Source organism: Heteronotia binoei, chromosome 9 (genome assembly GCF_032191835.1).
Source record: "Heteronotia binoei isolate CCM8104 ecotype False Entrance Well chromosome 9, APGP_CSIRO_Hbin_v1, whole genome shotgun sequence".
Lineage (NCBI taxonomy): Eukaryota > Metazoa > Chordata > Lepidosauria > Squamata > Gekkonidae > Heteronotia > Heteronotia binoei.
Genome location: NC_083231.1, coordinates 88967175 through 88993472, shown reverse-complemented (window position 1 = coordinate 88993472; position 26298 = coordinate 88967175). Strand labels below are relative to the sequence as shown.

Genomic DNA, 26298 nt, shown 5'->3' with positions numbered 1-26298 from the left:
TGGATTTTCTAAGGAGGCAAATACCACTTTCCATTTTTTTTTTTGTTCCTGCTTCTGCCACCATGTTTTAAACTGGTAGCACACAAAGGAAAAAGTAAATTATATCTTCCAGTTTTTCAGTAAGAATTGTTTTTCATTTGATGATCAATATCTTGGAATATTATATATAAATTGGGACTAAAATGTTTTACTCAAATTGAATAAATGGCTCTGAAAAGCGTAGTATATTATGTTATTGTCCACTGCAACCTGCATCAGATATTTGTGGCAAATGTGGACAAAGCTGAACCAGAGGTTTATGATACAGCCAGAGGGAGGGGAAATCTTGTGAGGTAAATATGGAGGAGGGGTAATCCCACTCTCCTTTCCCATATCTACTTCCTCTCATCTTCCTCACTTCCACTTTCCTGTTGCTGCTTACTCCTCCTTCCCCTACCCACCTGTTACTGCCATCTTCTTTACTCAACCTTCCCATTGCTGCAGTCTCCTCCATTCTCCATCAGAGGAAATTTTCCTTCATGGCAGATCATCTTTATCTATTGAAGGGAGGTATTTTTATTTTTAAAGGAAGTGGAAAAGACCAAAGGATCCAGCCCAATGAGTGTTGCTTGCTGATTCCATTGTTCACTGAACATCTGCCTTGTGGTAGGACCAAACTACATGTGATGGAGGCTTCCACATGTAGCCATGTATTTGCCCATTCATGTGTAAAGCTGAAGGGACTTTTGCTCTTTCACAGGAAATGGAGTGTGTAAATCTATGCCCTTTCTTATCTTGTTGCACTCCACAGCATTTTTCTTCTTGCACATTATCAATACCAAAAATAAGGCAGCATAGAAGAAGAATGCTTAAAATAATAGGAAGTGTCAAGATAGCCTGAGAGACATTTTTATATAAAAATAAGAGATTCCCTCCCCCAGCCCACCCCCTTGCAAATGAATGGCCAGAGAAATGAATGAATCCAGATAGTGAAAGCTTATTGTGGCTAGAAGGGCCCTTATGTACACTTTGTCCCCATCTCTTTGTGACTGAAGGAAAACCAAAATCAACATTTGCTGAGGAACAAAACTCAGGTATTCTGGTGCTCTTTTGGCCATGATGCCTTATAGGAACTTTTGAAGAATCCACTTCTACTTGGGCTCAGTAGAGGAGAAGGAAACTTATTTGCCCACCAAGGTCGGAATAACGAGTCGGACACAATGCATTGGATTAAAATTGGGCCACTTTATTAACTTACAACATGAACAGCAAGGGAACCCCACCAGCGGCCTGGCCAGGGCTAGGGGTCACCGCGACCGCTCCCCTGCCATTAACGGGCGAGGACCCAGCCCCCCTTCCGGAGCTGAGCTGCTCAGCTCCCTCCAGGCAGGCCCAGCAGGGAGGCCCGCACCAGAGGGCCCAAACCCAGACGCACGTCTCGGCGGAAAGGCACCCTCTAGCCGAGCCTCCTGGACAGTCTGCATTCTCCAACCCGGGTCTCCAAACCCCAAGGCCGATCATGCCAGACCCCAAAATTTCCCCCAAAGTGGGGGACGCTTCACAGTCCTCCCCTAGCCGCATAGTGTCCTAAACCCCTAAAACCTGCCACTAAAGTGACCACCTATTTAACGGCACCTTCCCAAGCCAATTCCACAATCCACTGCACTGCTATGCAGGGTAGGCGAAAAACACACCCCAGCACCAGCCAATCAGCTGGAGCGTAAAAAATTCCTACCCGGCTCCCCAAATGAGGCAACCAGCAATGCCCACATAGCATACAGGGCGGGTGGGAGGGCCGATCGCCGAGGGACTGAAGAAGGGACGGGGAGCTAGCCGTTGACGCGGCTAAACCCCGCCCCCAGCAAAGCGCGCCTAAACGCGGCGCAGTCCCACTCTCCCGCCCTGGAGGGCAAACAGGTCCGAGCAGCCTAGCAGCTACGCTGCAGGCTGCAAGACCACGATTGCCCACCAAGGTCGGAATAACGAGTCGGACACAATGCATTGGATTAAAATTGGGCCACTTTATTAACTTACAACATGAACAGCAAGGGAACCCCACCAGCGGCCTGGCCAGGGCTAGGGGTCACCGCGACCGCTCCCCTGCCATTAACGGGCGAGGACCCAGCCCCCCTTCCGGAGCTGAGCTGCTCAGCTCCCTCCAGGCAGGCCCAGCAGGGAGGCCCGCACCAGAGGGCCCAAACCCAGACGCACGTCTCGGCGGAAAGGCACCCTCTAGCCGAGCCTCCTGGACAGTCTGCATTCTCCAACCCGGGTCTCCAAACCCCAAGGCCGATCATGCCAGACCCCAAAATTTCCCCCAAAGTGGGGGACGCTTCACAGTCCTCCCCTAGCCGCATAGTGTCCTAAACCCCTAAAACCTGCCACTAATAAGGCCAAGTCTCTACTTAGGGCTTAGCACCCACCGGGAGGCCCAAAGCCACCCGCAACCCTTGCTGCAAATCTCTCAGAAAAAGCACGTTACCCTTTTCCGAGAGATGCACCCCATCCCCTCTGTAGAGGTCAGGACATCTCGCTGAAATATCCGGATGGGGTAAATAGTGGCCCAAACCCTTTTCGAGTAATTTTTTAATTTCTTTATTGGCTTTATACCTAGCTCTTTCTAAGGCTGCAGGGTCCACAGCATGATGCCACACTTGGCGGGGTAGCATGGCTGACCAAACTATCGTGGTCTCCGGCCATCGCTCCCTGATGCGCTGGAAGTCATCCCGGGCTTGCCACACCAAGGCCTTACCCTTCAATAACCCCAGATCATTACCTCCCAGGTGAACCATTAAGACCTGTGGAGGAGGACCCGCTCTATCTTTGAATAACAACGGCAGCAAGCCCGGCCACTGGAGGCCCCGGCGCCCCTGCCATTCGATGACCGCATGCTTGCTGAGTCCCAGCTGAGAGCCGACCGCAGTTCTCCGTGCTTGAAGACCAGCCCAAAACACGTAGCTATGGCCGCAGATGAGAACTCGGCACCGGCTCCTCTGGCCAGGAACAGCAGCATCTAAAAGAGAAAAACCATTAAACACAAACAGGACCAACTCCAGCACACAATCCAATGTGCTCAATGCCCGCAAAAGGGGCGTATGTATGCCTTATAGGCTGAAGAACGCCAACGCCCCAACCTCTGAATAGAGGTGGAAGGCAACCCCATAGCAGCCGCTGTCGAGGCCGCCCCAATTCTAAAGGAGTGGGTACCAAACCGCACCCCTGATAACCCTAACTCACCCAGCGCCCTGGACGTAACCGCCCAAAACTGGTGCTTCGTTAATGGCTTACCATCCATGTGTATAAACAAAAATCCATCCTTGGGCCCGCGCACTGCCAAATAAGCAGCCAGCGCATTAACTGGACACAACTCGAGCTCTGAACAACTACCCAGCTCGAGCACGGCACCCCGCTGCAGCTGATCCGTCTTCGAGCGACGGACAGTAATGACCGCCTTAGGCCCCAACAACCTCAGGTCCCTCAGCTGCAAAGCCCTACCAGAAACATCGTTTCTAGATTGAGCTACCAGCTCACTCACTCTAAGCGCCCCAAAAAAGGCTAACAAGGACGCGGCATGAAATAAACATGCCTCGAAAGGCGAGGCACACACCACGCCCCATACCCTTTTTAACCCCCGCAGAATCGACGGAGACACCGGATTCCGCGTGTCAACCCTGGGTCCGGCCTCTCTAGCCCACCCCTCCAGCATCTTTCGAATACGAAAGTCTGCTGTATCCTCCCTATAACCAAGTGCCTTACTTGCAAAAGCCAATGCAGACAGGCACCCCCTAATAGATCGCACGGCCAACCCCTTACCTCGTAACGACACACAGTAATGGAGCAATTCCTCCACTGGGAGGGGCCAAACCCTGCGATACCCTACCTCAGCCCGAAAGTCTTCAAACTGCCGCACGGCCCGCTCGTAAGACTTCCGAGTGCTGGGCGCAATGGCTAGACCTATCGCTCTGCAGGCTTCGGCTCTCCAATCTGCCATAGCTCCTGGGGCATTGGCACCGGCTCTCCGTCTGCCTCCGGGGCCAGCTGACGAAACCTCTCCATCTGTTTACGAGATAGAGCATCAGCCACCCCGTTGCTCACCCCAGGAACATGCCTGGCTAAAAACAATATATTAAGCCGCAAGCAGCGCAGAGTGAAGGCCCTCACCAACCTCATTACCCTCTGCGATTTGGATGAAAGGGAATTAATGACGTGGACTACTGCCATGTTATCACACCAAAAATGGACAGTGTGATTGGCCATATCCTTCCCCCACAGCCAAACCGCAACTAAGATGGGAAAGAACTCGAGGAACGTAAGATCTCGGTTCACCCCTACCTGCGTCCAGGAATCAGGCCACACATCCGCGCACCAATGTCCGCGAAAATAAACTCCAAAGCCTAAAGATCCTGCAGCATCAGACATGACCTGGAGCTCGGCCTCAAGCAACAAGTCCTCCCTCCAAAAGGAGACCCCGTTGAATGACTCCAAGAATTCCTGCCAAACCCTCAGATCATCCCTCATGCTGCAGGTAACCCTAGTTCTATGCTGGGGCAAGCGCAACCCTGCCATAGCATCACAAAGTCTCCTAAGAAAAGCCCTGCCAGGAGCAACCACCTTGCAAGCAAAGTTAAGGTGCCCCACCAATTGCTGCAGTTCCAGCAAAGTGACCTTCTTCCTAAGAAGAAATGCATTAATCCTAGCCCTCAGCTCCTCCACTTTCTGCAAAGGCACCCTAGACAATTGATCAACCGTGTCAATCTCAATCCCCAGGAAGGTCAACCTCTGGGTTGGACCTTCCGTCTTTTCCGGCGCTAAGGGTACCCCAAGCTCAGCAGAGAGCTCAGCGAAACCGGCCAGCAGCTGGCCACACTGCCCTGTCCCTACTGGCCCCACAAACAGGTAGTCGTCCAAATAATGCACGACGTCCTGCAACCCCACTTTCTCCCGCACAGCCCATTCTAAAAACGTGCTGAAACGCTCGAAAGCGGAACATGACACAGAGCAGCCCATCGGCAATGCTCTATCCATGTAAAATTGGCCCTCAAACGAAAACCCTAAGAGATCAAAATCATCGGGGTGGACGGGCAAAAGGCGAAACGCCGACTTAATATCGCATTTTGCCAACTCAGCCCCCACCCCGCAATGCCTCACCACAGCGATGGCCTGGTCGAAGCTGGTATACCTGACAGAGCATAACTGCTCTGGGATCCCATCATTCACTGACTGTCCCCTAGGAAAAGACAGATGGTGAATCAAACGAAATTCACCAGGCGTCTTTTTGGGTACCACACCTAAAGGCGAAACCCTCAACGTAGTCACTGGAGGCTGTAAAAAAGGACCAAGGATCCTTCCTTCAGCCAACTCCTTAGCAATCTTGTCTCTAACAACTTGTTCCAAACCTTGAACAGACTTAAGATTTTTAGACATAAACGAAACCCGAGGCCCCTGAAAAGGGATCCTAAACCCAAACTGGAAACCCTCCAACAGGTACAAAGCGTCAGCCCTCCTAGGATACCTAGCCAGCCATCGCTCAAGCGGACCCACCCTTATCGGGCTGGGCCCCTTTTTTGGCTGGAAAGGCTCCCCCACTCCCACCAGGCTTCTTTGGATTCCTGCGCCCCCGGGCTTTAGGGCAGCTGTCAAAGGCATGGGATCCACCACACAAGGGGCAGGCGTGTTTAAACTGGCACGCCTTTCTATTACACACCCCCAGGGATCCAAAGTCCCAGCAGAGCAAGCGGGGTTGAACCGCCTGCCCCGCTGCGCCGCGGGGGGAGCTCGACGAAGCAGATGGAGACGCCCTACTCACTAGGTGACCACTATCTGATCGGTCACCCAGGTTGGGCCTAGCCGGAGACATAACCTGCAGCCAAAGCTGCTGGTGAATCCGATCCCACTGGAGGGCCGGATATAGGGCGGCCCTCATTCTAAATTCCTGGTCGTACTGTAACCAGGCTGATCCACTAAAGGCAGTATAACCCTTATAAATAATGTCTAGATATTGGAACAATGATGCAGCCCGCCACGGCTGCGCCCTGGCAATTACCCCGGCGTAAATGCAGAACCCAGGCAACCAATTAGCCCATGTTCTGTCCACCTTTCGCTTCCGCAGCTTCTCTTTCTCCTTTTCATCCAATTCCTCTTTGTCTTTTTTTTCCATTTCTCGGTAAAGAAGGGAAAATATATCCACATACTCTCCCTTCAAAATTTTTTCCCTTGTGGCGGGCAGCAAATGGTCCCCGAGTGGCAGAGCAACCTCACCAAAAGGCAAGGCTGTAAAAGGCACCATCCCATACTGCGATGGTGCTCCCAAAATGGGACCCGACAGGCTAATCTGCCCTGTGCCAGGATGCATACAAGGTATGCCCTGGCCCCCTGGCCAAGCCCAATTCTGCACCAGCCCGGACGCAGAAGGAGCAGGCACACCTAAGCCTAACCCTGAGGCACCCAGCCCGGCTGTAGTAACAGGTCCCCATGGCCAAACCTGCCCAGACCCAACTTGCAGACCATCACCGGACCTACCTCCAAATCCAGCTGGCACCACCGGCAAACCACTGCCTGACGTCCGCGCCTCGTCCACCGCGCCTGCATCGGGGCAACTGGAACAGGCATCCCTGCCTTGCACGACTCCACCAGACCTGCCCTCAAGAATGGACAATCTGGTGAGAATATTAGCCTGCCGTGCTTTTTTGGATTGCCTAACATCGCCCCCCACGCTTAAGGAAGGAACACCCGCCGCCTGCTCCAAGGCCTGCAGCCTGCCCAAGATGTTAAAATCCACTGCCCCTTCATCCTCCTCATCCGAAGAGGATGACGGAGGTGGTGGCCTCCTGGCAGGAGCCTTAGCTGGTCTGGGTGCAGGCTTCTTGCCCTTGGACTTGCCGGAACCTTTACCACCAGACATTTTGCCCACCTTCCTTTAAAATGGGACCCAAAATGGCCGCCCAACTGTCTTTCACCCCTTTTCCAGAAAACCTAAAATGGCCGCCCAAACTGCCCGGCAACAGCCCAGCTACCAACACTTCCAAAATGGCCGCCCAACTGTCTTACCACCCTTCACTCAAGGAACCCCCGAATGGCCACCCAAACGCAACCTAACGCTGCTCCAATATAGCCCAGGGGTGCTCCACTAAACCCAAGGGGCTCCACTATACCCAAGGGGCACCACTATAACCAAGGGTGGTGCTGGGGATTCAGCAAACTGCCACCGCATGCAAAGACCAATGCACCTTAAACCCCCCACCTGGCCCAACCTTCCACCAGGATCCAAGTAAAAGATTTTGAGCAGCCCAAGCTGCAGTACTGCAGCTTTAACACTCTGGGCTGCCAAGGTCCTGCAGCAATAATAAATGCCCACACCAAATGCGACCACCCAGACTCCAACCAGCTAGGCTAGGCACCCCCACGCAACCAGGCTAGTCTGCTAGCTACGTTAACCCCCAAAGCCACTCAGCCTGCCGCCGTTGATCCCTTCCAAGATGAGGCCGCTGCCGCCGCGCCGATCCCCTTCACGATAAGGCCGCTGCCGCCGCTGCACTCAAGAGGAACAGCCAGCACCAGGTCCCTCCGAAGCGCCTGAGAAGCCGCCGGCACCACCAGCCCCGAAAAGGCTCGTGCTCAGCCCCCGCGCCTCCCGAACGCGCTCCCAAAACGCTTCAAACAAGAGAGCCGCCCGACCACGCTCCGATCGCCGAGGGACTGAAGAAGGGACGGGGAGCTAGCCGTTGACGCGGCTAAACCCCGCCCCCAGCAAAGCGCGCCTAAACGCGGCGCAGTCCCACTCTCCCGCCCTGGAGGGCAAACAGGTCCGAGCAGCCTAGCAGCTACGCTGCAGGCTGCAAGACCACGATTATTGAAAAAATTGTTTAAACATCTTATTAAAGAATTTTTGCATTGCTTTTCTCCCCACTGGGGGCTTCAAGCAGCTTATAAAGAATATAAAAATACAACATATTCAAACAAAGAGGAAAAAATTCAGTGCAGCTCTTCAGCTGGACCAGAATCCCCTGGACTGGTTCACCAATGGCAATGGGCTAGAAGGCAAGGCCTAAGAATCAAGGGCAAAGACCCATTTGACTCTTGCCCTTCAGCTCATACTTCTGGTTGTGCCCAGCCTTTCAAAACCTGCAAGAGGACTAGAAATAGAAGCACAACCCAGGTCTCATTTAGCCTGCAGAAATGTTTCTAAGATCCCTTTACCCTACTACTTGATATAGGTCCAAGAGTCTAGATATATAACTAAGACTTGCAAATTTTTCCACAAGTGGGCAAAACCGTATAATAGTTCCACAGGCTTGTCCATGTGAGATAAAGCCAGAAAGAAATGAGGCTTCTTATTCCAGAATCAGAAGTAATCCACCACATGCTGTACTTGGAAGCAGAGCTTTTTTTGTAGCAAGAACTCCTTTTGTAGCAGGAACTCCTTTCCAATTTGCCAGGACCTTACAGGGTTCTTCTTACAAGGTCTACTGTAAGCACTTGGAGGATTGGCTACTTCGGGGGGGGGGGGGGTGTAGCCTAATATGCAAAGGAGTTCCTGCTACAAAGAAGCCCTGCTTGGAAGTATAAAAATAGGGCTACCAGGTCCTCCCTGGCTACTGGTGGGGTGGAGGCTAGAGTTGCCAACTCCAGGTTGGAAAACTCCTGGAGATTTGGGGATAGAGCCTGGAGAGTACAGGGACCTCAGCAGGGTGTAATGTCACAAAGTCTACCCTCCAAAGCAGGGGTGTCAAACTGGTTTATTACAAGGGTTGGATCTGGGACTTTGCGGGGCTGGGCCATGTGTATCATAAAATGTAATGCCAGGTAGTGGAAATATAAACTTTATAAAGGACATGGACAAACACAATTAAAGATATTTTTATTAAAATACAAACATGCTAAAAACTTTTGCAGTATTTTGCTTAAAATGGAAAGGTGGGGAAAATAGTGGGATTTAGCAATACAGTTTTTCAGGGCCTTTTTTGTAGAAAAAGTCCAGCAGGAACTCATTTTCATATTAGGCCACACCCCCTGATGCCAAGCCAGCCAAAACTGCATTCCTGTGTGTTCCTGTTCAAAAAAAGCCCTGCAGTTTTTCAAATAAAACAGCAAGTAAAAGCACAAGGACCACAGCAGAAGCTAAAACTGTAAAATGTTCTGAGCCTGTACTAATATTTCGCACAAATATGTTCCCGTTAACATTCCAAGAGAAATACATGTGCATAAAGTAAACAATATAACAAAACTTTTGCAAAAGGAATAGAATCCCTCCATTCCACCCTCGCACAAACTGTGGAATTCACTGTGTAAGCTTTACTCTTAATACCTTTGAGCTATTGTCAGGAGGTAACTATTGGTATATACTCACTGTTTTGGTCAGATTTGTAATCTTCAAGAGAAATGCAATTTTCCTGTTTCCATTCAAAAGCCTTTACAAAGTGCTGACTGGTTGACCTTCCTAACAATTATAGAACTGCTGCCTCCCCTTTCCCAAGGTGGTTTTCCAAGTTTTAAAATAAATTAAAATATTTCAATTGGGTAAATATGCAAAGAGTTTGACTTTTTCAAAGACATCTTTTGGAACAAATAGGATGGACACAGAGGAGGAGGAAATCAGTCTTGATTCAGAGCAAATAGGCATATTATTTAAGCAACAAAGTCAAAGGAAGATGGGGTTCAAACCAACAGAAGAACTCTCTTGCTTCTTGGTATTATTGTATGCACACTTCAACACCTATTTCATTTCTTATTATATTCATTTATTCGGTTTTAAAGGGGCGGTATCTATAAAGTTATCAAGTTCCTGATTAACAAAGACCCTGTGTAATGCAAAACTGATATGATGGGAGTGGCTTTACTCTGATTATTTACATACATATCGTTTCAGAAAACAAAACTGAGTTGGACAATTTTTAGGGCATGAAGTTTCAGGGACGATCATCTGCAGTTTTGCAAAACAGGCATATCGTGTCTCATGTCCAGGTCTTGTAGACTTTGCTGAATAGTAAGTGAGTGAGACAAATGCATATGTCCTAGAATCACTTCTAATATCTTATCTATCACGAACCCTTTCATGGTCTCTGTTATGTTGTGGGGCAAGACTAGCCACTGTTTTGCCCCCTCTTAACAGCCTTCACCACTTTAGGTAAAATCCAGCCCCCTCTCTCTCACATGCATTGCCTGAGGCAACCTCACTCAGGTGTTGCTCAGTAGTATACCAAGTGCCCAGGCAGGTAGGGGAGGACTTTTGCAGACCTTCTCAAGTCAAACAAACTTTGTTTCTACAAGGCACAGACTTGGGATATAATAAAGGCCAGAATCTAGGTGCACTAAAGAAAACAGACAAAAAGACAATTGCTAACTGAAGTACTTACAATCCATGTTACATCTGATCTCTGGCAGTTGCAGGAAGCCCCTGTCCCTGGTACATCTGTAACTCTATTTGGCATCATTCTCCTCTGCAATCCTTCATGGTAAAACAGCCAGTCCCAAAGAGTTTCCAAAATGAAGACCCCGCCCCCCCCCAACAAAGAAACAGCTCCCCTTTACAGACCTCACCCCATGTGTGTTCTGGTGCTTTCACCCAATCTGAATGTAAGCCTTGGGGATCATTCCCACCAGATCTGGACCCTCTAATAAAGTGGTGTTAACAAGTGGTATTGTGTTATCTTTCCCAGCTGGAAAAGGATACTCTGAATGGGACAAGGAGCACCTTCTCCCCTTCTTCCTAGCCACATAAACACTTGAACTACATTCTGTCACCATAACTGTCATGGAATCTCTTGTCCCCCTGCCCCTCATCTCACTATAAACCCTTTTGGAATAAATTGGGTTTAAAATGTAGAAAAATAAATGAAATGGAGTGATATCTTCAGATTGAGATGAGCCAAAGCACACTGTTAGTACAATTGTAATACATTTTTGTGTGAGGAAGGTCTCTGTTTCAGCATGAGATCTGAAGAAGTAGGGTTAGGAAATTCTTCCAGATGCATTTAGATGAAAATGCTTAAGTGAAATAGCATTTGCATCCCCCCACCCTTGATGAAGGGTGTCAGTCACCTCTGAAACGTCATTAGTTCTCACTCAGGTTGTGGTGTTTGCAGTGGACTGTGGATGCCTATAGAGAGCAATTCTTGGTGTTTTCAAAGGACTTTGGATATCCATAAAATCCATAGAGAAAGCTCTTGGTGTTTCTAAAGAGGTTGTGATGAGATTCTCCTTATGTAGCTCACTTACTGATTGCTACCTTTGACCTGTGATCCAATCAGGATGGTCCAACTAGCCCAATATCATTAGATATCAGCCCTGGATAGTACGTGGATGGGAGACCACCAAAAAGTTCAGTGTTGCTATGCAGAAGCAGGCAATGGCAAACTAGTTCTTTTTGTCTCTTGCCTCAAAAATGTTATATGGTCATAAGTCAACTGCAAATTGACCACACTTTCCACGGTCACCTTTGCTGTATAAGGAATCAGGCAAACATACGAAGACAAATGTGAAAAGGATCACTTCATATATTTAATCTTATTATACATTTCTTTCTAAATTACAAATTCAACAAGTTGCAAGTATAGTTTGCTACAAAGCTTTCTGTACGAAATATCTTCTATAAGAAAATACATCTCATTAAACATTTCCTGTAAATAAATTATTTCAAATACTAGATCTTGCAGGAAAACAAGGGAAGGGCATGCAGAAGCCATCTGATAACCTTTAAATGAGGGGGAGTTCTGACTTTGCAACTGCTGGGGTGCCAAAGGACTCCTTCCTGTCATCTCATAGAGTCAAAAGGGTTAGAGCAGGGTATATGGATACCATCCAGTTCAGCAAAAGGGGAAAGGTCTTCTTGAAATGATGCACCTAATGACCTTGTTGCTGTTTTCATTGCACTTGCATAAACCGGACACAGCTCCTACATCAATCCAAAACAAGGCCCAGTGGGATGCAGTATTGAACCACTGCAGTTTAAAGTTTAAATAATCTGTATAATTTTTTAAAAAAGAAATAATAAATCAGAGGCCTAAACTCTGAGATGATGTGCAGTATTACATGCTCATAAAGGAGCTCTCCCAGTTTTCAACAGAATGAAAAACAACCCTGAGAGGCTGCAGTTTTGAATGGAGGAGCTGTGTGGCTAAAAGGAGTGTTTATCCCTTTCTACATCAGCCATTTTCTGTTCAAAATCCCCTCTTGCAGCTACTTTTCCCTCTCAACAGATTTTCATTTGTATATTTTCAATGGTAGCTTCACATCTGGACCTCTGCTGAAGAAAAGCAACTTGCAGGGCGGGAATTCTGAATGAAAGAAAGAGCAACAGAGAAAGGTTCAAGTGATTCCTTCCCCCATTCCTCTGCTATTTTTTTTCATTTCTACAATATCTGTTTGGACCTTATTATAAGCATTTGTATGCCTACTTTATTTCTGGATAATGCAAGCTATCTAAAACTTTAAGACTGGTATGTAGGTCAAAGTGTGGCACTAGTTGTGTAAATACACACAATTTAACTTTTCTGACTTTTTTTTACATTCTGTTAAGGAGAGCTAAGGCAGGGAGGGAAGAACTTTGAAAACTGTCAGTATCTTCACTGAACTAGTTTCCAGGATTCTTGACAAACTGGCTCAGAACCAGCTTCGTTTGTAGCATAAGAATGTCCCTAAATACTTTTAAACTCTGTGGATCATTAATGGCATGATAACGTAGTCTTGTTAATCCAAAATATAGATGATATGTATTGAGCTGTTCTGATTTCCAAGTTTGAGTCACAAACAAGCCATAATTTGCAGAACACAAAAACATAAAGTAGAAACAGAAAGCTTTGTAGAAAGGGTTGTGGGAAGCATAGTGGCCACAGATCCCATTTATTTTAGACTCTCTTAAGATGGCTCATTTCAACATGGATTTAATCACACAGGGCGGCAGGAAAAAAATTATAATCTGACTGCCCCCTAGGAGTGACACAAGGTAAAACAAAGAAAGGAACAGACACACATGTTCTTTCAGCCAATCAACCATACTGCCTGGGGTACTCCTACCCCTCCATTCCCCCCCCCCCAGCCTCTTCAGCTTACACAAATAACACATTTGAAAAATAAGTGAGTATAGCAAGAGAAAATGCAGGGGTGCTAGGAAAGAAATAAAGCAGATAGTGGAAGTCATCATTCATTTGTATCATTCCATTAATACTGCTGCGGTGATTGAGAAATCATTGTTGTCCACTACAATCAATGGAAGCATTTGAGCCTATCCACACAGTTAACATGCATTTGAAATAAGAACACACTCTTTTGCCAGTCTGAGCTGTTGTATTTCATCATGTGAAGTCATTTATGAATAACTGATCATGTGTCCATCTTCATGGTAGCTTGCATGGGGTTCTCATGCCACTGGCACATGGATGCTTCCATTTTTAGCGTCTCCCAGGTTGACATGTGCTGAGCAGTCTTCTTGGCATTGTCATTAAATAGTTCACAGCCAATTGACAAGGCTGTCTCCCTTTGAGGTAAAAGTCCTCAAGAATTTACTAGGCAATTCCCAGCATCCTGGCATTCGCAACTAGCAGCTCAACATCCCATTCCACTCTGGAAGCATCCAGGAACAGCTCAGTTTATCTCTCAGCCTCAACGTTGCCAGCGTATAGTCATATAGAAAGCGTGTTATACAAAGAGCACACCCTTCTGATAGAAATGCTCAGTCAATTTGTGCAACTGTACCACACAGACTACCATCCCTGCTCAATGCCTATCTTCAGGGTTAACATCTTTCTTGAAAGATACTGACTGTTCATTTCCTCCACAACCATCTACTAAGCAACCTGCAAAATGAAGCTCTCCTGTTTGTCAGGACACTCTTTCAGGTTCACATGACAGCTTTGAATTGTTAAACAAGTAAAGCTAACAGTTTACGACGGTCACAATAACTTTTTCCTCCAAATATCTTTTGTTTGTTATGGAGTCCTTGTTTAGTGTCCAAGAATGCATTGATCAAAATGTCCATCAGCAAAGCACTGCTTTGTGTTGTACACACATACGATAGCATTTATTTTACAATCATATGGGGGAACCTAACCCACCAGGAATGCAGCCAACTTGTTGAGAAGTCACAGGACATCTATACAGCACAGTCAACTTCAAATGTCATTGGCGTTGTGCTTTGCCACAAAGATTTGGCACTACAGGCAGAATGACACTATATAATGAAGACATTCCAGCTGCCTTGGCATTCCTCTCCAGGGCAGAAATGTCATTCAGTCCATTATGATGCTTATTCCTGCCACAGTTGTTACTTTGGTCATTCTGCTTTTATCTGCAATCCTTATGTTCCACCTTGCAGCAATGCACTCAGTCCATAGCCTGTTGGTTACAGGCTCTGCATCATCAGATCTTCTGGCACACGTGAAGTCTCGCTTTTGAAGAGTAGGTGGCATCTTTCCAGATTTTGCATGACAACCCTTTGGCACAGTCACATCGCTGGAAAATCTCCAAGCCATGGGACCCTTTCTTGCGCTGTTTGGTGCACACCTCCCCTTGGTGCAAGACAGGCTTACAAATTTTGGTCCAGAAATGACGTGCACAGCAGAACCCCTCAGTACAGTCAGAGGACCTTAAACAGGGGTCTCCTTCATGACCTAAAAATAAAAGAGGAAACCAAAACACTCAATACGCAGGGAAAAGAAAAGGAGCAGATTAAACAGTCCTATAGGAAAAAGTGCAGCAGCACCAAGGGGAGGGGGGAACTACTCACTACCAATGAAAAAATATTAAAAATCTATTTTGAAAAACATGTACCATTTCATAGAAGAAGCATATATACAGGGAACAGGAAAATCCAGTGGCTACTTGCAAGCAAATATGAATAAAAAAGTTGCACAAGAAAAACTGAATAACGTTATTATACAGCCAGACACAAAGAGAAAACATCTTTCTGTTTGTTTCAGGCCAGCCTGTTATCAGTGTTATAGTTTTATATTTATGCAATTTAAAACGTAAGCCAGTCTATTTTTAAAAAGTTTGCATGAACTTGCCTTATACTGAATCAGACCACTGATCTTTCAGTTTTATCTCTGGGTAAGTCTATTTGTTTTGTCTCTCCAGTGTTTTAGGTCTTTCATGACACTTGCCAGGGACCGAACCTAAGACTTCCTGCATGCAAAACTGATGCTCTACAGCTGAGTCAGGGACCCTCCCTTAGTTTTAGGAAAGATACATCAGAAATTATTTTATGACATAAATATATGCATGCAAATATGTTATTGGATATGATCCAGCACCTTGGATTTAGGGTTGCCAGGTCCAATTCAAGAAATATCTGGGACTTCGGGGGTGGAGCCAGGAGACATTACGTTGGAGCCAGGAGCAAGGTTATGACAAGCATAATTGAACTCCAAAGGGAGTTCTGGCCATCACATTTAAAGAGACTGCACACCTTTTAAATGCCTTCTCTCCACTGGAAATAATGAAGGATAGGGGCACCTTCTTTTGGGGTGCATAGAATTTGGACTCCCTGGTCCAATCTTTTTGAAACTTGTAAGGTGTTTTGAGGAGAGGCATTGGATGCTATGCTGAATATTTGGTGCCTCTATGTCAAAACACAGCCACCCCGAGCCCCAGAATCCCATGGACCAATTTTCCATTATACCCTATGAGAATTGGTTTACTTAGGGAATAATGGAGTGCCCAGCAGATATTTCCCTCCCCCTCCCACATTCTGATGACCCTGAAGTGGGGGGAGGGCCTCCAAACCAGAGGATCCCCTGCCCCCAACTGGGGATTGGCAACCCTACTTGGATATGATCCACATTTGGAAGATTTCCATAGGCTTAAAAGAGCTCTTCCTCCCCCACCTCAGTATATATGCAGCAGATAGGGTTACCAGCCTCCAGATGGGGCCTGGATATCTCCCGCTTTTGGAACGGATCTCCAGGTGGCAGAGATCAGCTCCCCTGGAGAAAATGGCTGCTTTGAAGGATGGACTGTATGGCATTGTACCATGCTGAGGCCCCACCCCTCCTCATACCCTGCCCTCTCCCAGATCCACCCTCAAAGTCTCCAGACACAGACCTGGCAACCCTAAGCAGGGAAGATGGGTGTTGTATGCTTCCAACCACCCTCCTTTGCCATTTGGTGCTAGTCTCTTCTACTTCAGAGCATGGGTGCTATGAATCAAGAGAGAAGACTGGATGAGGATCTAGGCGTCCCATTTGCTGCCTGCATAAGCACCCAAGAGGCAGGTCCACACTGTAGTGTCTCAAACTGGCGTTGGACAACTCCCCCCAAAACAGTTTCCTGGAGGCACCTTGCTTGGTGGTCTGCTACTTGGATCCCCCCAAATCTGACATGCATGTAACATGTGGGCCATATGGAGGGTCACCCCAGGGAGCAACTGTATGGGTTGAAGGCCTCTAGCTCACCCTGGTCAGTTTTTGTCACTCCTGAACCAGCAGAGGTGACATCACTTTGAAAAGCATTTCACTGAATGACCTTTTAAAGAGGTCTGAAACTCAGCCCCCCGAAGTCCAATGTGGACCAAACTTGGTCCAGCACCTTGACGAGGGAGATCTGGAGACGACATGACATTTTGAAGCCTCGAGACCATGTGGGGGGCTTTTTAAAAACCAGACCAGTTCACAAACTGGTTCACGAACCAGGCTGTGGTTTGGTTCATGAACTGGTCCGGTTCTGTTCGTGAACTGAACCAGCATTTTCTAGTCTGTGCTCATTGCTAGTAAGAAGTATCTTTCATATCATACTGCAAGGTATTCTCTTGATGGGGAGAAATTTTAGATGTTTTTTCTATTTTCCATTATAGCTTTATGGAAATCATCACAGTGAATGAGAATCTACAGTGAAAGGCAGCCCCTTTCAGCGGGGATGGAGGCACTCCTGTGTGCTGACCGACCAAAGCAATCCAATGGTCTCCAAAAATCTTATGTCTTAAGGGTTAAATAACCAAACATTTGATTTCAGGAGAACATTGGAACCCCCCGCTGAGCAAGCTTTTGGCACTGCCGGGAAAGTTAGCCCACTCCTGTGGGGATGGAGGCCCTCCTGTGCACCAAGGGACTGATGCAATCCAGCGGTCTCCAAATATCTGTAATTTGAAGGGTTCAGTAACCCTGAAGGGTTATTTTGGAGACCTTTCGATTGCTTCTGTTGCTCGGCTCATAGGAAGCCCATTGTTGCTCATGGGAATCATTACAGTGAATGGGCCCATAGGGTTAGAGTTAGAGTTAGGGTTATGGTTCGAGTCACAGTTAGGTTTGGATTAAAGTTTGGGTTAGGTTTAGGGTTGGAAAAGATATCTTTCATATCATACTGAAAAGTATACTGTTGATGCAGAAGAATTATGCATGTTTTTCCATGCTCCATTTTAGCGTATGGGAATCATTACACTGAATGGACTAGTAGGATTAGAGTTTTGGTTAGGGTTACGATTTGAGTCACAGTTAGGTTCAGGTTAAAGTTGGGGTTAGGTTTAGGTTTGGGTAAGAAGTATCTTTCATATTGTCTTGATGGGGAGAAATTTTAGATATTTTTCTATTTTCCATTATAGCCAGGAAGGCACAGTCATCTGCAGCCACGTGGGTGGTTCCTGGAGAGGTATTCTGGGAGTCTGATGCCTGTAGCTTAACCAGGTCCACACTGTAGTGTCTCAAACTGGCGCTGGACAACTCTCCCAAAAACAGTTTCCTGGAGGTACCTTGCTTGGTGATCTTCTACTTGGATCCCCCCAAATCTGACATGCAGGTAACATGTGGGCCATGCAGAGGGTCACCCCAGGGAGCAACTGTGTGCTTTTAAGGCCTCTAGCTCACCCGGGTCAGTTTTTGTCACTCCAGGTCAGTTTTTGTCACTCAAAGGTGACATCCCTTTGAAAAGCATTGCACTGAATGACCATTTTTAGGGATTTGTAACTCAGCCCTCTGAAGTCTAATGTAGACCCAACATAGTGGGTACATTGAGGAGAGTGATCTGGAAACAACATGCGATTTTGGAGCCTCGAGGCCTGTGGGGGGGCTTTTTAAAAACCAGACCAGTTTGCAAACTGGTTCACGTACCAGGCTGTGGTTCAGTTTGCGAACTGGTCTGGGAACCAGTCCGGTTCTGTTCGTGAACCAAACCAGCATTTTCTGGTCTGTGCCCATCCCTAATTATTATGTTACATACATTGTATGTTGAGGGCAGCATCTTAAATGCAGTAGATAAGAAGTTTTGTATATAGATGATTCCAAGACAAAGGCCACTTGCAAGTTGCTGAAGGCTTAAGGTCTTCCTGTATCTTTCTCAGACCAAAGAAACACATGTTTAAATACTTATCTCATAATAGGTTCACGTTCAATCCAAACAGCTATTTCTGCTGGTGAAACAAGGAGGAGGGGATCTCCTTTGGCTACTGAAAAAGGCTATGGGATATATATGTAGAAAAGCCATGTAGGATGAATGCTGGAGGGGGTTTTTTTGATCAGGAAAGCACTTCCAGCTTGCTTCCTGGCAGGGGGTGTGGCCTAATATGTAAACGAGTTCCTTCTGGGATTTTCCTACAAAAAAGCCCTGTGTGAAACAATGGTGATGTCAGGGGTGTGGCCTAATATGCAAATGAGTTCCTGCTGGGCTTTTTCTACAAAAAAAAGCCCTGAGTGCTGGATAAGGAGGGGGGATGGTTGAAATGAAAACACTTCCTGGATCTAAAACAATGTTACAGAAAAATCAGGAAAGACTTGGTGAATCTTTAGACAAGAAAAAAAAAATCAAGTCCCCGAAGTAGCACTAGGACCACCAGGTAGACAGGGTTTTTTGGCATCACTGAGAGGCAGAGGCAGTGTACTTTCTGACAGACATGAGACTCATAAATGTGGGGAGAATTCTTCCTTACAATTTGGTCTGTATTGATGCTTCTTTCTTGTATCCTTTCACCTTTCCTCCTCTTTCAGGTTTCCCTGTGTCATCTTTACATGGTTTCCTTTGGAGTAAATACTTAAGAAAGTCTCTTTATCTGAGCTTGACTCTGAATTGGGGGGGGGGGGGGGGTGTCCGAATTCTTTCTGATGTAATCAGCCTTTATTCAATCATAGGCGCACTGATTAATTGTAGCACAAAAATCATCTTTATGTGATTGCATTAGTTTAGGGTAGCTTTTGAACTGTGTTTTGATTAAATACATGCATGCATTGATTAAGTCCTAGCCCTTGAAAGAAAATTGATGGACTTGTTTGCATTGATTAAATCACAGTGCAGAAACAAGTCAGGAGTTCAATGTAGGGCCGCCCTGCAGCAGTTTCCAATTCTGCCATCACTTGATAGGGCAACTGGTTTGTAGGGGGGAGAGGCTCTGAAAATTTTTGGAGTAACAGTGTAATGTCAATTCTAGTGAATTGCAGAATGTTGCATTAATTGAGCTGAAGACAGCAACGGTCTGTCATTGAGCCTGGCCTCTTCCATTTCTCCTCTCCCCTAAGGGGGGAAGGATACCATTGGTTAACTGCCAATTGGTTCTTAGACTTGAAATTGTTACTGTTCTACTGTTCTTAATTGTTTTAATTGGATTTGTAAAACTATTTATTGAGATGTTCACCACCCTGAGACCTGCATAGGGAAGAGTGATGTATAATTCAAATAAATAAATAACATAACTTCAAAGATCATTGCAGAAGTGATACTGTGCCTTTGCTCTGAAGGAGCCCTCCATGCCTCCCTCCACTCTCCCCATTAAGTGGTGGCAGAACTGGGAGTTGCTGCTGGGTGCCCCTACACTGAACTCCTGTCTTGCCTTTGCGCTGTGATTTAATCAGTGCAACCCTAGTTCAGTGACACCTTAGAGACTAACAAAAGTCATCCCAGCATAAACTTTTGTAAGTCAGAGCTCACTCTATTAAATGCATAAAGTGTATATCCACAGGCTGATGCATTTTTATGGGCGTGATTTGACTGTAAATTGAGATCTAACAATGTGTGAATACTCTGGTAAAAACACATTCCATATTTTACCACAAGATATTTATTAGTAAGACATATATTTTACATAGTCCAAGCCTATGCATGTTTACTCAGAAGTAAATCCAACTGAGTGCCACAGAGCTTGCTCTCAAGTAAGTCAATGCAAAATTGTAGCCTTGGAGTGCATCATGACAGGCATTTCTTGGTTTTCTTTGCATGTAATAATCCTTGAGAAGAACACTATTATTATTTGTAGCTTTCAGATAAAGGCTGAGCTAATGAGATTCATACTTGTTCCCAGAAACAGAAGATCTGGTCTCCATTTCACTAACATCTAACTTAGTCTACTGTAGCATGCTCTGAGGGAGCTGCCTTTGAAAGTGGTTCAAAGCAAGCTTCTGTGGCTTAAGGGGGCTATAATGCTGATAGGCACTCATTGCGGAGATCATAAACCTCCACATTTACGTCAATTGCACTGGCTCCCATGTCTATAAATGTATTTATTTATACCTTACTTTTCTCTCCAATGGGGACCCAAAGCGGCTTACAACATCTTTCTCTCCCCTATTTTATTCACACAACAACCCAGTGAGGTAGATTAGGCTGAGAGAGTGAGCTTTCATGGAAGCAGAGATCTGGATTTACCCTGATCCCCATTTGTGGGACCACGAGGAGGGGTAAGAGGCAAAGCAGCCTTTTGCTGGTGGAGAGGGGCAGCGTCAGACCAAGCACAGGAAGCAGGGGCCCACCCTAACTTGATGCGGGCCCTATAGGATGTCTTTGGGGAGGGTCAGAGGGCAGGGGGCAGCCACCAGCTACTTAGAATGCAGCACCGCCTCTTCCTGCCCTCTTTGACCATCGAATTCAAAGTTCCTAGCCTAGCACCGTAATATCACACCATGGTGGCTACAGTTGTTTCTAGACCCAATTTAAATTCCTGGTGTTGGTTCTAAAAAGCATGAGCTTTGGACCAGGGTTTCTGAGGAACTGTTGCACCTGTATGAACCTGTCCATTTCCTTCTATGTATCTGCCTTAAGCCAGAGTAGGTCATTTTGGCCATGGCTTGGAATTTCTTGTCCAGGAAGCCTCATGGAAGCTTCCTGTTATTAAAATTGACCTCCAGTTGACCAAGATTAGTTCCCCTGGAGAAAATAGCTGCTTTGGAAGGTGGACTCTATGCTACTGAGATTCCTGTCTTCCCTTAATGGCAACCTTACTTATCAGCCTGTTGCTATTTTAGAGACTGGCTTTCTTTCTGGAGAACCTTTTGGGAGAGCTGGACCTAATTCTGTGATTTTTTATGGTATGGTCCACCACGTCCTTTTACATTCTCTGCTGCTGTACTGCACGTTTAAGTGTTGGAGTTTTGAATATTTTAGACTGCTGTGGCCATTTTTTTTAAAGTGCTTATGCATGGTTTATACTGTTGATAGGCTTGCCAATCCCCAGGTTCCAGCGGGGGTTCTTCCGCTTTCCCAGGCTCCTTCTCGCCCCTAGTCACTGGCTGGCAGGGGGAAGCCCCACCCCCACATAACCACGTGCTTTTCCACCTCCATAGGCTTCAGTCTCCGATTGAAAAGCTTCCTCTTGGGATGGTGTGTCTGTGTTACATTGAAGAAGTTGGCAGCAACTTGTGAGTAGAGAGGTCAATCCCTCACTTCAGAGTCGCCAGAAATGGGGTGGGGGTGGGAGGGAAACGTCTGCTGAGCACTTCATTATTCCCTATGTGGAGATCGATTCTCATAGGGTATAATGGGGAATTGATCTGGAAATTTCGGGGGCTCTGGGGGAGCTGTGTTTTGAGGTAGAGGCACTAAATTTTCAGTATAGTATTTAGTGCTTCTCCCCAAAGTACCCCCCAAGTTTCAAAATGATTGGACCAGAGGGTCCAATTCTATGAGCCCCAAAAGAAGGTGCCCTTATCCTTCATTATTTCCTATGGAAGGAAGACATTTAACAAGGTGTGCTGTCCCTTTAAATGTGATGGCCAGAACTCCCTTGGAGTTCAATTATGCTTGTCACACCCTTGTTTCTGGCTCCGCCCCAATGTCTCCTGGCTCCACCCCCAAAGTCCCCAGATATTTCTTGAATTGGACTTGGCAACCCTGTTGACCATCATGCTGCATACTTTGTAGAAGAGTGGGACAATAAAATGAAGGAATGAATAAACTGACTTTCTAAAAGCATCATTGCATACTTTACAGAGAAAGGCTGTCTTTTCAGAAGACAACCATAGTCCAAGAGATTGTTGATCCAATCCTACCTTTTACGTGTGTCAACTTGGATTGCCCTTTCCCTAGATTCTGCCAGCCCAAGTCCTTGGTGGGATAGTGATTATTTTTCTTGTTGCGGGGTATTTCCAGGGCTGGAATATGTGGTGTGAGAATGCTTTCGGTCACTGGTATGCAGATACCTAGGGTGATAAGTAAAACAAGAAAAGACAGAAAGGTGATAAGAACATAAGAGAGCATAAGAGAAGTCATGTTGGATCAGGCCAATGGCCCATCCAGTCCAACACTCTGTGTCACACAGTGGCCAAAAAACCAGGTCCTATGAGAATAGTGTGGCAGTGGACTTATTGTTCACTAAGGAAGAATCAGCTGAAAGAAAATGAAACATTAGGAGAGCATTCCATATTTGATTTCAGTAAATCAAAATGTCTACAGTCACCTATTGAACATGTGGCTGAAAGGAAATCTCAATTGGTAGTTGCTGATTTGTGGCTCATATTTATAATACCATCCTAAGCTTAGTTGTCTCAAGAGAATGTAACTCTCCAGAGGACTGCACAGTTAGATACATAGCTCTCACCTAGGTGGTATTGTTTCTGGGCTGTTCAACTTCAGACCCCACATGAGAGCCTCACATGATTGAACTGCCTTCAAATAAAATAATCTCCCACCCTCACAGAGGACTAAAAAGAAGCCTAGGGCGTTTTCGCATTAGCGTTTACTCCGGGGTGGGTGGCATCCCATTTACCTCCGGATCTTTTGCTCGATTTCGCACATGTTGCTCCGTGGTCACGGTTTGATCTGGGGCTTCAGCAGTTTCATCCCGCAGTATCTGGATGCGCATGTTAGCGGAGTTTCCTAAAACCTGCAGATCCACACCGGATCCACTCCGCGGAGTTTGTTGTGGGAAATTCATCCCATCCCGCATCAACTGCTTTGTGGGCGGCACCCTCTGCCTTTCAGTCCTCCCACTCCATCCATCCCCTTGGGGCGTGCAATTCAAATCATGTACGCAGCTGGCCTGGCCAATCATCAGCCATTCGTGGTGCTCCCCAAAAGTGCCCACCCGGCCATTTTTTTTTTAAACTTCTCAATTCTTGCGTAATAGCGATACTTCAAAATAATAAAAAAAAAATTCTTTGGTTGAATAGCCTCAATTGTCAATTCATAGCTCCTGTAGTTTTCCTAGAGTTTACGCTGAGTAAAAGCCAAAACCATTTTTTTATACCAAAAAGCGGTTTTTGTTATTTTCCATGTAAGAGAGAAACCCTTTTTTAAAAAAAAAAATCGTCTTAGTTGCGTTATTTCGCAATAACGAAATTTTGTCATATAAATTCCTCAATATACATCAGGGTCGATCCCTGGGGAGGGGCTCGCAAGTAGCAGCGATTGTCACAATTTGCATGAGCCAAACAGAACACTGGGAGGAAGAAGGGACTGGTATTGCTAGGCGCCATTGAACAGCTTACTGCCTCCACCACCGCACAGCAGCTACGTGCAATGGCATCCAGCAGCAAGCCGATGGGGGCTCGTGGTGTTTCGTGGCGTGAGAGCGAAACAGAAGCCTTGCTGTCCATTTGGACTGAGGATAGCGTAGGTTGTGTGGAGGATGCTGCTGCTGCAGCCAATGCTTAAGCAGAAGCGTCACGTGATGGTTTGCCCGCGAAAAAAAGGGGGATTCTCTATTACGTTGTTACGTTGTTACGCAATTACGCAACTGGAATTGCGCTTAAAAAAAATGATTGACAGGGCATCGAAGTCAAGTCGATGCCAGTGTGAAAACGATTTGAGCTGGGGCTTCATGGAAAGCGACTCCGCAAAAGAGACAATAGTGCGAAAACGAGGGAAATGGTCCGGACATAATTGCTCCGCGGAATATCGGTAGCAAACGCTAAGTGCGAAAACGCCCCCGAGTCTTCTATTGACATTTAGGCTGGACCCAACCCTACAGCTGCACCAGATTTCCACTTTCTGTGTGGAGTGGAAGTACTTCAACCATTTCAGAATACACCTTGAATTCAGGACTGGATCTACATGTTTTTTGAGGAGGGGGATTAAAAAATGATGCCCCCTTGTGGGCCCATTCTATCTTATGGGCCCATGGAATAGAATGGGCTTCATACCCAATTTGGCACCCCGCCCCTCCGGTGGGGCCGGGGCAAGCGCACCCTCTGCCTCTCCCTAGATCCGGCCCTGCTTGAATTCCGTTTTGAGAGATGGGCTCATGAAGTTCCCATCCTGTTTCAAGGCAAAGATGTACAACTCTCCTGTTTCCTCATTTATGTAGTGATCAGAATGTCTCAGACTTTCTAAGCAATGTGGAAATGTTGTGCCTATTGCACAAGTCCCCTGAATAAAACAGTCAGTGGTTGAAGCCAAAATGATTTTTTAAAATGATGTTAACAAAATGTCTCTCCTTTTCTGATCTAGGTTGATTATGTTGATGTCCTGATTCTACTTCTTCTCTGGGCAATTCAGAAAAACTACTTAGAGGAGCAAGTGAAATGCAGATACAGTTTCCTATTTACATTTAAAAAAAATTGACAGTGACCTACATACCATTGTTGCAGCGGTTTCCTGGGCAGCACATGCCATCTCTGTGACAACGCCTCTTTTTCCTCCTGCAAATCATACAGGCAGATGTAGCTTGATGGGGACTATGGCAGTATTTCCCAACCTCACATTCCTTGTCGTTGGTACAAGGGTAAACCTATGGAAGAGAAGGGGAGGACATAATGAGTTAATACTTTGCCAATTAAAAAACAAATAAAGGAAGGGGAAAGGAAGTACAACAAAAGGGAACAGTTAGACTTGAATAATTTTCAGACAGAAAATGGTTTGACACCCCAAATGCTGGATTTATAGCTCTGTAATCATCATTGGTCACAGCTGATATCAGAGGACTTTCCCATTTTATTCTGTTTTTCTTTCAGCCAGTATTTTCACACAGACTGAGACACTGCCAATTCTGCATATCATGAGCTCATGGCCCCCATAATGCACCTGATATTTTATTTGTTTATATCCTGCCATTCAGGGCCACCAAGACAGATAGCAATTATAAACAGAGACAATCATTGTATCATGTCAGCTGGGCAATGCATGCCTTTTCCATGTGACACACATGAAAAAAATCCATGCATTGTTTGACTCACGTGCCTCCTGTACCAAAACAAATCAGCCAGTATCATAATGCCCCTGTATAAATCGATGGTGCGGCCTTGTTTGGAGTACTATGTACAATTCTGGTTATTGCACCTCAAAAAAGATATTATAGCATTGGAAAAAGTGCAGAAAAGGGCAACTGGAATGATTAAAGGGTTGGAACACTTTCTCTATGAAGAAAGGTTAAAACACTTTTGGGCTCTTTAGCTTGGAGAAACATCAACTGCGGGGTAACATGTAGGCTTCCCATTCCCCAGGTCACAGCAGGGGATCCCCCGGTTTTACAGGCTTCCCCCTGCCCACAGCCACCATGTACCTCTAGAGCTCCAGGAGGTTTAGAAACCTGCAAACAGGTCCCGTTTTAAAATGTGTGTATGTTTCTGTTGTTTGTGTGCCTTTAAAGTTGAGCATGAAGCAAAAAACGGGAAGCACTTCATGGGGAACGGTCAGCAGCAGCTTCAGTTTGTTTTGCTTTCATTTTCAGAGCAAGTAACCAGACCCAGTAAGTGTGTGTGTGTGAGAGAGAGAGAGGGGGGGAGGGGGAGGAGGGAGGGAGGTTGCCAATCCCCAGGTGGGGGCAGGGGTTTCCCTGGTTTGGAGGGAAATGTCTACTGGGCACTCTATTATTCCCTAGTGTGTTGGACTGGATGGTCCATTGGCCTGATCGAACATGGCTTCTCTTATGTTCTTAGAGTTTTCTCTCCCAAATGGCTAGAGCGTCTGGGAAAATCATAGAGTTTTCCCAGAAATGCCTAGAGCAGCTGCCACGCAACGTTGCCGGCATGATGACATCACTTCTGGGTGACATCAATGCACCAATGATGTCGGGGGAGGTTCCCCCTGCTGGCCCAATGTGGGCCAGCGGGTTGGGAACCTCCCGGGCAGGGGAACCCCCATCCAGACAGGGGGCTTGGCAGCCTATCTCTCTTCTCTGTATAGAATAACAGCCACTGGTTTTATGTATTAGAATGCCATAACGCTTTGCATAAAACATAAAACACTGCAAACAAATGT

At 46.4% G+C, this 26298-nt stretch overlaps 1 protein-coding gene across 1 annotated transcript in view; it reads right to left on the bottom strand.

Annotated features, from left to right (window-relative positions):
- Positions 1 to 13796: 13796 nt before the first annotated feature.
- DKK2 (dickkopf WNT signaling pathway inhibitor 2) overlaps positions 13797 to 26298 on the bottom strand; it is a 103186-nt gene continuing 90684 nt past the window's right edge. Inside the window, exons 2-4 of the mRNA XM_060246952.1 lie at positions 24679 to 24829; positions 22152 to 22301; positions 13797 to 14582 (exon numbers count right to left, since the gene is read on the bottom strand). Of these exons, the coding sequence (XP_060102935.1) occupies positions 14332 to 14582; positions 22152 to 22301; positions 24679 to 24829 (552 nt within the window). The 3' untranslated portion in view covers positions 13797 to 14331. The remainder of the gene's footprint in view (positions 14583 to 22151; positions 22302 to 24678; positions 24830 to 26298) is intronic.